At 38.7% G+C, this 12678-nt stretch overlaps 1 protein-coding gene across 3 annotated transcripts in view; it reads right to left on the bottom strand.

Moving 5' to 3' along the window:
- UST (uronyl 2-sulfotransferase) overlaps positions 1 to 12678 on the bottom strand; it is a 155276-nt gene that overhangs the window by 63116 nt on the left and 79482 nt on the right. For all 3 annotated transcript variants that reach the window (XM_065731785.1, XM_065731793.1, XM_065731802.1), the window contains exon 4: positions 7720 to 7799. In XM_065731785.1, the coding sequence (XP_065587857.1) occupies positions 7720 to 7799 (80 nt within the window). The remainder of the gene's footprint in view (positions 1 to 7719; positions 7800 to 12678) is intronic.

Here is a 12678-nt window from a genome sequence, read left to right as displayed (position 1 = left end):
AATTTTTCAAGATTTGTCTTTTTTCTGGCTACACACATTTTATAGAACCCATGAACAAAGAATGCTGTAATGTCAAAATGCTGCGTTCAGCTGTCATTTTTAGAGCTGCTTCTGTATCAGAAGAAACACATAATGGGTGAAAAACAAAAACAAACAAACAAACAAACAAAAAACCCACAAAAAAACTCTGAGCAATACTCAGAAATTAATTATACTTTTGGTTTTATTCAAACCGAATCTCTCCCTGCCTTTATCTGCCTTCACACAGCATGTGCTATACTGCTATTCATAATTCAGAACGTTGGTATGAACTGAAGAAGTCTAAATTCATCAGTACCACTGCCAGTGTCTGTGCCTCTCCCTACAGCAGATTCAGTTTTATCAACCAGTGTTGGCCACTACATCTGTTTAAAAAAGCAATATAAAGTCAGTAATGCTGATACAGATTGTTTACCAAAAGCAGATTTTACAAGAAAAACAAGGACTTTGTACATTAACTCAGCTAATGAATAACAGAAAACCAGAAATACTTCTTATATTGATGACAGTCACAAAAGGCAAGTACCCTCAGGAGCAGAAGACTAAAGAGATTTTCCCTTCCACAGCCTGCCTCCCACATCCCTCATGTACCAAGTAAAAAAGACATAGCAGAGCTGGGGCTGGCATCCAAGCAGTGGTGGCCACTGGCTGTGGCTGAGCAAAATGTTTGCAAGCTCTGTCTTGCTTGGCTTTCTCACCAGCAGGTGCATCTGAAGAAACATAGCTGTCTCTGAGTCCTCTACTCACTTTCCAAATTTCACTTGAAACTGGTCAACAAGTTGAGAAATTACTCAGGAAATAGGCATGGGGAGGTAACTGGAAAGACAGGCACAACAGTTGGAACTGCTGTATGAGTCTTACTTCCTCAGAAAATTATGCAAAAAGGAACATATTGCCCCCTCTTCTCAAGCACATACACACAGATACTAAACTCAGACACTCTGCAGGTATTACACTGCGTATGAAAGAAAGAACAGGGAAGCAGCTCAGCAGCACAGACAGTCCTGCTGCTGAGCATTAATTCATCTGGGCTTCAAACAAATAAGATATATTGAACTGAAATCTAAGAGCTAATTAAAATGTGAGATTAATTTGAGTTCACGCTTTAACTCTTTGCATCTCTTTACCATACCGTAAGGAATTTTAAAGGAGATATTCCCCAGTGGTCTATGACTTCTGTAGAAAGTAAAGAATTCATTGCTTCAGTGAAACTTAAAAAAGCCTCTCTCTCTCTCTCTGGGTGGTCTTTTCAATACTTCTCCTACCTATGACTTTATCCTGACCTAAGCAGCCAGATTTATGCAAGCAAAAGTCACTGACAGAAGCACAATTTTAGATTTTTACCACATTCCCATATAATGTTCATTTACCCTGAGATGGGAAGGAGCAGGCAAGTTTTCAGCTCTCCCTGAACTGGGGGCTGTTAAGTGCATGCACTGAAGATCCAAACACACCTACTGCAATTAGGTGTTGGAAGGAGGAAAGCTGCCTTACCACATCCAGACTGGGAGCTGTGCAATTCTCCCAATCCCTGACTCATTCCGTACTGCAGCTTGTCCTCATTGCCCCTATATGCATTCCTGCAAATGTTCTGCTTCTCTGAAAACTGTGACACTTAGAGCACACTTCAAGGACCTTGAATGTTTGCCCAAAGAGTATAATAGTTATTTAATAAACGAGGAGATTTTAGTAAGAGTTCAAGTGGGGCTTTTCCACAAACTTGAAGCTTCTTCCTGCTTGATTTTTCTCAGCCTAAATAAACAGATCATGGGCATCTATGATGAAGTACAGTGAGCAACCTGCAGCTATCATGAAACAGCTTTCAGTGCTTCTGCAAGCTATTCCAGTTCTTCAAAGCTTCAACAGCCTAACACTATGCTATTTGCATCTTCTAATAACACTTTCAATCTCAGCAAAAGCAGCAGCAACATATAAACTGGTTCATTTTTCGTGCATAGACATTCTTAAGTATTTGGTTCTGATTAACATTTTGGAAGCTTTCCACAGTAATATTAATATAGAAAATTCAATTCAGAGACATAGAAGACCTTATGAAAGATGCCACAAAAAGACCCACTATTTTTAAATCATGGAATATTCTGCATTGGAAAGGATCCACAGGGATCATCGAGTTCAACCCCTGCTCCACACAGGACCACCCAAAATCAAACCCTATGTCTGCGAGAGCTGTCCAAACACTCCTTGAACTCCGGTGCTTGGGGCCATGCCCACAACCTTCTGGTGCAGAATCTATCTCTAACCCCAACCTGACCCTCCTCTTTCTCTAGAGAGCAGAGCTCAGAGCTGCCCCCACTCTCCCTGAGAGGAGCTGCAGGCCACCACTCAGCCCCTTCTGCTTTGAGCTAAGCCAACCCAGGGACCTCAGCTGCTCCTCATATAAGTCTTGCCCTCCACACACCTCACCATCTTTGTAGCTCTTCTTTGCGTGCTCTGTAATGTTATATGTCTTTACAATGTGCTGATCAAACCTGCATCCAAGTGCTTGAGGTAAGGCCACACAGTGCAGGGCAGGACAGCTCCTTCTCTTGTTTGCTGGCAGTACTGGGCCTGATGCAACTCAGGGTACAGTTGGCCCTTCTGACTGCCAGGGCTCATTGCTGGCTCATGTTCAGCTTGCCTTCAGCCAGAGCCCCCAGATCCCTTTTCCATGGGGCTGCTTTTCAGCCACTTCCTCCAGTCTATACATAGATATAGGGCTGTCCTGTCTCAAGTACAGACTCTCTGGCATGCACCCTTGCTAAATTTCATGTGGTTGGTGATTGCTCAGCCTTCTAATTCGTCAAGATCTCTGCAAGTCGTACCCTCAAGGGAGTCAACAGGTATTTCCAATTCACAAGCACACTTGGTATTACTTATGGGTTTATCTTCCAAGGTTTTATGAAAACATCAAAAAGAACTGGCCCTAAAATGGAGCATTGCAGAACTCCTCTAGCGATAGTCTGTTCATTTAGTATAACCTTTTGGATCTGACCCATGTCATTATGTTTTTGTCTAGCAGTATGCTGAATGTTTCATCCAGAAGGATATTGTGAGAAACAGCATTGAAAGCTTTGCTGAAATTCAAAAAGATTACATTAACCATCTTCCCTTGGCCAACTAGGTGGGTAACTTTGCCACACTTGCGCCCTCTTTCTTTTTTCTTGTATAACAAATTTAATAATAAGGGCTATTTCCAGAGAATGATAGCCTCATAAATAGTGACTAGAAAGGAATCTGGAAAACAACCTCTGAGAGGACAGATTATTCTGAGGAAAATGTAATTTTTGAGAGCGTAAACATGAGAGCTGCAAAGAAATATTTATTTTGTTTTCTTTTTCTTTTTTCCTTCCCCTCTATGGTTTATTTGTTTTTCCTATCTGTTTAGGGTATGATTACTCTATTTTCCATGTTGTATAAGTATTACTGAAGTTAACACAAATCTGGAATATACACCTGACCATTTACATTCTACAAAGACTATGAGCTACTGAAGAAATTTTAGAGAAGAGTACAGAAGTATTAAACAGATGAGGAAAACACCCAACTGCAAGAGAATGAATAACTTCTATTATGGAAAGAAAGACTGAAAGGTGTTTGGATACAGCAGTGACAGCAGTGGAGAGATGTACAATGAGAAGCATCAGAGAAAAAAAAACATTTCATTGAATGAGAATCTAAATCCCTCTGGCAAAACACAGAGGAATCCAAATTATTTTGACTAATTTCCAATGTAACTGTAAAGCTGACAGATAACTGGAACAAAGTATCAAAGGAAGTGTTAGAGGCAGTGTAATTAGATGCTTTCAAACAGCTTGGATGTTTTTATGGAAGACTTCTGAGAAATATGCCCTTTTTCCAGTCAAGAGCAAGAAAACATGCTATGTTAGCCTTAGCTGCAACAGCTAGTATCAAACAAAGGAGCATCCAAACATTTACCTCTATAGATAAGAATATAACCCTACTTCAAGTAGGGTTAACAGAAGAAAGCCAAATACAAAGAGGTCAGTCCAGCATTTAAGATTACCTGAACAGGATGATGAATATAGAGCCATAACGAAAAGTCTCATTTTCATAGGGACTCATATGAATCATATACAAAGAATTCAACAAACAGCTCCCCAAAACAATGGTCCTGAAACAGACTGGATGGAACAAAAGGATGTCTTCTAAAGCTAGCCCTATCTGCACAGGGTAGACTGGAAACACAAGCTGTGAAACACTGTGAACTAAGTTTCTCCTTAACTGGTCTATGCCAAGTGCCACACAGAAATTGCCTCATGTCAGAGAACAGCTGAAAACATACTTTTTTTAATCTTTCTGTTCGAAGCTGCAATCAATTAAGATTTATGTTGGTAAAAGTCAATGGTTTTGTTTTACTGCATTCTGTTAAGATTTAACTTTCTGTCTGCCTCTTTGCACTATTCTAAATTGAGGAAAGATAATACCAAGCTAAAGAAAGACCATAACACAGGAAAGTAAATGAAGATTCAGTGACTGCAGCTGAACAAGCACACACTCTTTAAACTGCTCGTCAAAGAGAGAGGAAAATGTCCCTGGCAAGCACCGTAGTTTTGCATTTTCAGAATTTTATTCAGCAGAACTAATTGTGCCTCTGAAACATACACAAGCTCAAATTCATCAGTGACCAAAGCCTTGGTTCACTTCCACAGGAGAATTTTTTCTGGACAGAAGCTATAGGCGATACAGGCCATTTTTTTTTTTTCCTCCAGTTGGAAACAATCTAAATAGCATAAGTAACTGACATGATGTTTTTCTGAGTATTCAGAGAGCTTTATGTGCTGACAAGTTTATAAGCAGGTGCAGGTTGCAAAAGAGGAAAATCCAAATGATTTGTGAATGCTGCTATTCACATCACTATTCACATCAGAGACATTAAACAAAAAGCAAGTTTATTTTTCTTACTACTGTTTGGGAAGCTGAGAGGCACCAAAACTGGAGGTGAAGCAGTCTCCTGTTTTGCAGGACGCTGCTTATGTTTTATCTCCTTTTCTACCCAACAATATGCTCTAAACAGCTCACAGCAATCCCTACAGATTCTGAGGGAAGTTTAAAAAAAAAAAGGGAATGTCCTTAATGACCTTGAAGCTTACTGGAAGAGTAGTGAAGATAACTTGTCTTTACCTCCTATCTGTCAGCTCAGTAAGCATAGATAGAAGGAAAATAAAGTGTTCTCTGCCCCTTTTTGCAAACTAAACCCTAGTTTCAAAGGTATAAAATACTAAACAAGAACTGAATTCGGTTGCTGGACTACTGCCCAGGATGGCTGCCTGTGAAAAACTTTGTTATCTCCCAGAATGGTTCTGCTACAATGCCTTGAAGAAAGTGTTGTCCCTTTCCCTGTGAAGTGGGCTTCTTTAATCTTTAAGCTGTGTTGCACTTTTTGCCCAAAGAAGTTATGTATGCTTCATTCCTGAAGTGTTCAAGGCCAGGTTGAATGGGACCCTGGGCAACCTGATCTGGTCAGTGGCAATCCTACCTGTGGCAGGAGAGTTAGAACTGGATGGTCTTTAAGGTCTTTCCAATCCAACTCATTCTGTGGTTCTATGATTCTGTTCCACTCTCCACTGTATTGGCTTCTTAATAAGACTTGTTGTGTAAGGTCTTGAGTTGACAGTCAGGAAACACCACACTGATTCTTTGATGCTGCTTCTTTTAATTGGTAAGATATCAATTGGCTTCTATGTTGAGTTGGTAGAAAAGTTAGAGCAAACAGGAAGAACTGTGTTCCATAGGTAATCTGAGTTTAGCTATCCATTGTAGACGGACTATAAAGGAGTGGTTTCAGAATAACCTAACTAATCAAAAACCCAAACTAATGCACAAGCGAACTAGAACACTTTAACAATACTATACTATTCATAATGCCTATTTAAATGACATTCTTGAAATTTCTGCAAAACTGGTACATCACAGTTCGCTCCCCAGTGGATGACAGTCTAAAAAAAAATAATCCTAGAATTAAAGAACAAAGAAAAATATCCAAATTACTACATCACAATTAAATGTAACACCACCAATAAATTTTGAAACTGGACTAAAACTCTCACAAATATTCAGTTTATCAGAAAATACCAGGAAATGTTTAAACCAGAATTAGGCAACATTAATGAACCTTAATAGTATTTCTTTAAAAAGAATAACCAGCCTCTTCATACCAGAGAGCTACTAGTTAAAATAAATCTTCTCTCATAAGAAGGAAAAATACAACAAAGAACCAAAAGGAAGTTGCAAATATTTTTACACATTTCATGTAGTTCTATATATTTTCACAAATCTGTATTGGAAGAAGAGTGGATAGATTTAACCTAATGGATACACAACAAAAGAAACATTACCTGCGTGACAAGGGTGTATCATTTTTAAAGGAAATGGAATCATAGGAGGAGCAAGAGGTAATCATTTTCATGTTTTCCTCATATATCTAATGCTATGTACCATCTGTGAAAAATCAGATTCATTCAAGAACTTCCCTTTGACCCTCAGGCACGTTACATGTTTGATCCTGCACTTCAGCTGGGAGAAGAGATTATTTACCAAACATGTGAAGTCCTATTCTAATGAGCTTTATAATTTAAAAATAACATAAACAGAACTGTTGCAGAACCAAACTAGAGAAGATCAAAATTCTGTTTAAGTCTACAGGTTCTCATGCAATGAAATCATGCCCATATTCAGTTACAGATAAAATGAAGTTTCAGTTCCCCAAAATATTATATTTTCTGAACAAACACCTCCCTTACTACATTCTCCACCTCTGCCTGAAGCCATACATTCAAAGCAGATGTACTAATATTACTGCATAAGCAAAACACTGGGAAGCTAGGCAAGCTTCTGCAAAGACTCCAGAAAACTCACACTTCTGCAGAAACTCTTTTATCTAAACACTAGGAGTCCAAATTAGTAGCACAGATGGCACAGATCCTGAATATAACTTTAAACGAAACTTAAAGCCTGGGCAATAACCATCTGCAGTCAGCTTTAACCTCTGTATCCTGGCTAAAAGCTAACTGGCACAACTCATTTACATCCTTCCAAAAACTCCTCAGAAGTTTCATCCAAACTCAAATTTCTTCACATTCTATGCCATAAATGTCTCTAGAGCTTTACTGTGTATTTTAAATAGCTGCTTCTTTTTATTACAGAAAAGACGACACACAGTATCATGAGATTATAATTTGTTTGCATGGTTTATACATCTGTATCCTGTAGAATCAACTGTTTTACCAGTACAGAATTAAATTAAATAAAAGTCAGCCCAGGTACAAAATTGATGAACTCAGCGGAGTTTTAATTCATAGACTAGCATCTAAATATACAGAGACAAAACATTCAAGAAAGTTTTCTGCCACTTTTAAATCACTAATGCACAGCTTAAAGACCCAAGCTGCCATCTCCTGAGCGTTGGCTGGGAATGTTATAAACCAAGGTAATCTTGCTGGTAAAAGCATGCAGTAGCTTTCTGGATTTCAAAAACATACTGTGCTTATGCTATTCTAATGCAAAGAGACTGCAGAAAAAACAACCCTTTAAATGCAACTTTCATCGTCAGAAAGGAGAAAAGTTCTGTTGTACTGTTTATATTTAAAAAAGAAGGGAAAATACTCTCTGTATTAGAAATAATGAAAAACATTTTTAGATGGAAAAAAAAAAAAGCCTTACCTTGAGAAGTTGAGGAAATGAACGTGTCTAGTGAATAAATAGGGCTGCTCAGCAGTGCTTATATTTTTAATCAATTCCATCTAAAAAGAATTAACAAATCAAATTTTCCAAGTTATTTCAAGGCATATTTGGAGACAAATATAACTAGCAAACAACATACAATGATTTAATTTTCAAGTCAGCATTACTCAGGTGCTCCTTCTCCACTATCCTTCCCAAACACTGTTACCAAGATAACAGTATTACTATTTTACACCTAAGCCAAAATGTTAAAGATGCAAACACCATCATGCCACCACAGAGCTAACATACTTCCAAAAGTGGGTATCAATTTAAAGAAAGGCATCAACTAAAGAAAAAAATCTAAATTCTACACCAGAACTCTGCAAGTGACAGCTGCTTTCTGAAGAGACTGGCTCTATCAGATAGAATGCCAAAATGAAAATTGTCTGAAAATGTAACAGAAAGTGGGAGCTGAGTCAATTTGAGACAGAAGAGCATGGCAGAAAATCATGTCCAGGCCATACAAATATTGAGCTACTTCTTAGAGACACCAATCATTACTATTTTATTTTATTTTATATTTTTTGTTTTTCTGTTTTGATATTCTGACATTTTGCCATGGTTTCCACATAGTGCGTTACACTTTGTTGCTTCTTACCCCCTTACATTCTCCATTTTTTTCCCTAGGATACAGATCCTGCCTCTGTTTTTCAGACAAGAAAGAGCATAGACATTTAATCCCTGGAACCAAATAAAAAAGTGTACACGCAAAGATGCTCTTCTCTACCTTCCTCTTCCTTCAACAATTGTATACTTTTGTGCGTACAACAAGCACTGAAACAAACTGTTCATTTATCTTCTCAGAATTGGCCCTTCGCTGTCAAAGGAATTTGAGTATACCAAGCTTTATGTCTGAGAAAGGTTGCAAGCCCTAAGAAATGGAACAAAAACAAGAGGTGGCCAAAAGAAATAAGAGGATGAATGGAAAAGAGAAACAAGAAAACAAAGAGAAAATGCAATAAAAAAATTAACAAATAATACTGCAAGAAGGGAATATGCTTTAGGTGGTCATATTCAGACTCTGGACTGTTTGACCCAAGTACAAACAAGTCTTCGTGAAGCTCCAACTGTATGACAAAAATGCAGCATGCAAGAAGTTCAACAACCTAAAGAGCAGAACTTGCCCAGCCCCCATTGAGAAAGCCCAGGACACCTTCTAATAATGATCACATAGAGTTTATCTTGTTAATGTTCTCAGAAGACAAGGGCTTTCCTAGCAAAACAAAGATCCTATTTAGTTAAGACTGATGAGTCTCTCTGCCAAAAAATTATATTTGTTGACCCTGCTTCCAGAATGAAACAGAGGAGATACTCTAGAGGCCGGATATAAGACATCTCACTTAGTTTCTTTTTTTTTGCATGTTTATTTACATCCAGCCAAGTTACAGGAGAACTGAAACTCTCAGAACTGTATAAAGCTTTATGATGTATGGGTATTTTATCTGTTATTCTATCTGTATGAATGAACAGCAGAATGAAAATATTCATATGGGGTAAAAACTCAACTTGCTATGGTCACCACCATAATTCCATCTTGGAATAAACAAAGAACCATCATTATAGCACAAATACAGAGATGTAAAGATTATTAACTGCTCACTGCAGGGGAGTTTGACCAGATGACCTTTAAAAGGTCCCTTCCAACACTAAGGATTCTGTGATCCTGCGATTAAAAATGCATGAAGTAACTACCTTGAATTTACATACACAGGTCAATTTAAAATAGTAATAGCAGACAAATTGGAGGGTTACGTGTGCATACCATAGGAGCCTCCTTTTCCTTACCCTGTGGCAGGTACCAAGTGGCCAGCACTGTGCTGATTCCCACTACAACAATGCAGCAATTCTCATTGTGCTTCACCTCACGTGTCAGGATTGGATCAGTCTGCTGCTGGACTAGCAGAGGCCTTCTGCATCAGAAGCAAAGGCGCTTGGCAAGGATGCTGGACAGCACATAGCTGGCTGGCATTCAATCTTCTATTTATTTATTTATTTATTTATTGTTTAAGCTCTTGCTACCAAACTCAATCTCTTGTGCTATAATAACTTACTTTAAAGCAGATGCGGAATTTTGTTTTGACTTGAAGTACCTTCATATTTAGACACTTAATGTTCAACAGAACTTGTACGCAGATGTGGATAAAGCTACAATGTGCATATGAACAAACAAGCACAAAGTATTCTAAAAACCCTGCCAAAAGGGTAAGTAAGGCTTAAAAGATACAACACATAGATGTCAAGAGGGAAAAATAAATATCTTATAATGGCTCATGGCCATACGCAAATTGTGGCCATATTTCCCAAGGGCTCCTCTCTCTCTGATCCCAGTTGTACTGAACTGATTTCAGCTTAATGAACCAAATGTACTGCTCAGGAATACAAAGAAATCATCCCTCTTTTTAAGGTGATGCAAAAAGAAATAAAAAATCTTCCAGTGTCCCTCAGAAGAGTAGGGCCTCTATTATTTCTCTTCTACAAGAAGACTAGTGTAGAGGAAGACCCATGGAGAGAACGTGTAGTGGTTGAGACCTCCAGAAAGCAAGTGTCTCTGAATGGAATAGCCGTGAAGGAAAGGGAGAGATGGAAGTACCATCTGGCAGATGGTCTTAAACCACCCTAAATGCTGTTTTCCTCCCTAGCATAACATCTTTCTACCATTGTGATACTTTAAGTTTTTATTCTATTTTTTCTCTCCAAAATTCAATTTCTGCACTGACCTTTAAAAAGGAGCTTTAAACACGACCAGATCTGTAAACACAAACTACTCTATAAATTGCAAACCATTTTTGAATCCTAACACCCACTTGAACAAGAAAACCAAGAGGCCATACTCCCAGGAAGAAAAGTTTTCCTTTAGACTACTGTCCCACACCATCATTTTAGGAACTCAGCTGGCCAACTTAACCAAGTCATCATCTTTAGCATCAGCAGTGTTGTTTATATTTGGTCACTGCTGCGTTACGAATAACAATCCAGCAGATGGCACAATGACTTGGAGAGAGACTGCAATAAGTCCTCCCCAAAAGGAAAGAAACATGGAGGACGGCTTTGTTCGAGCCAGAGCATCACTCCTACATCAAAACTCAACTCAGTCTTGCAAGATAAGACATCTTCTCTCCCTCATTTATAAACACCTAACCTCCGCCACTGGCCTGCTCAGAGCAGTCCTATTTAGTTCAAGATTTGTAATAGGTAAATTCAACAGGGAACAAATGCTTATCTTGCATAGAGAATGGAAAAAAAAAAAACCACAAAACATTCCTACTCTCTCAAGCTGCTGTGTTTCCTTGGGAGAGACTCTGAGGTCAAAATGCATAAAGATGATAGGATAAACGATTTTCCAAGTCAGGTCAGATTGATGACACTATGATTTCCATAAACTAATACAAACAGGAAGAAACACTATCTGTACCTGACTCTCTTTTATTTACCCACTTATATACAGGTTACCGTCTCTCCTGAAGACATGTAGGATCCAGGAGGCACAAGTATCTACAGGCACTTGGTATATCACTTTCATCTTGGTATTACTTCATTTCCATAAACAATTCCGAGCTCATGGGAATGAGGCCTGAATCTTCATTTCAACTCTCAGATATTTGGAATTGTTTCAAAAACTTCTTAAACTCTGCAGGCTGCTAGGACCAATTTTCTATCTTTAAAAGCACTCAAGAAAAAACAGCAATGTACTTTCAGTGAGTTAAACCTGAATTATGAATAAAGCGGGCTGCCTGTCCAAAGGATGTGTAGTAGAGTGAAATGGGACAAACTATCAGTTACTCCCATATATATCAGTATTTGCGTATCTATAAACATACTTGTTTTCCCTTCTCTGAATCCAAAAACTGGGGACAGGGGCAGTTAGAGAAGGTGAAGAATTCATTTTGCATTGGTACATCTGTCACTTAAAAACCACATCAAATAGGTTGTCTTGTGTACATAAATACTACACAAGTTTTGTAATTGGAAGTTTCCAATTCTTAATTGAAAACACTACAGTAAATGGTAAGACAAAAATTAACTCATCTTTTCCCAGAAGCCACTCCCTTATGCCCATGAATATTCAGCGGCTGCACTTCTAATTGCTGGCAGGCAGATGTAATTTGGGAAGATTTCTTACTAAGAAGACTGGAAAAGGCACCAAGCATACAGATTTCAGTTACATGTAATCTCCATAGTCATTAAGAACACCTCCATGCTTAATTTTATTTAACAATAGCAGACTGCACAAGCTAAATATTTACAGAAAAATCTTGGCTGGACTAGAGCTCTAACCAAACACAGGAAAGACAAGTGACAGGAGAAGGAGAGTAATAATATCTCGAGTAAGTAGCCCATGCTCATGCTGGGAGCCTACAGCCCAGCCCAGCCCTTTTTAATCTCATTCTGTATCTGGAACCAGAGATCATTCATTTTCTTAATTGCCTCTTACACCACATTAAAGATGGGAGAAAGTCCAAGAACACATATGCACCCCCAACTCTCCCCAGTGAGCAACACAGGCGGGCTGATAACAATGGACAAGGAGAATGCTGAGGTACCCAACAACTTTTTCCCATTGGTCTTCACTGGCATCTGCTTTTCACACCCAAAAAGCTGGGGACTGGGGAAGCAATGACCATCCCACCATAAGTGACAATCAGGTTTGAAACCATCTGAGGAACCCGAACATCCATGAGTCTATGGATCCTGATGAGACATGTCCCAGATTCCTGAGGGAACTGGCTGATGTAGTCAGCAAGCCACTGTCAATATTTGTAAAGTCATGGCAGTCAGGTGAAGTCCCTAGTGATGGGAAAAAAGGCAGTGTCACACTGATATTTAAGAAGGGTAGAAAGGACAACAAAGGCAACTGCCAACCTGTCAGTCTCACCTTTGTGCTGGGGAAGGTCATGT

Source organism: Cyrtonyx montezumae, unplaced genomic scaffold (genome assembly GCF_038088225.1).
Source record: "Cyrtonyx montezumae isolate F1298 unplaced genomic scaffold, pur_monq_1.0 scaffold_0, whole genome shotgun sequence".
NCBI lineage: Eukaryota > Metazoa > Chordata > Aves > Galliformes > Odontophoridae > Cyrtonyx > Cyrtonyx montezumae.
Note: the sequence above shows the minus strand (reverse complement) of the source record. Positions and strands in the feature narration are given on the sequence as shown.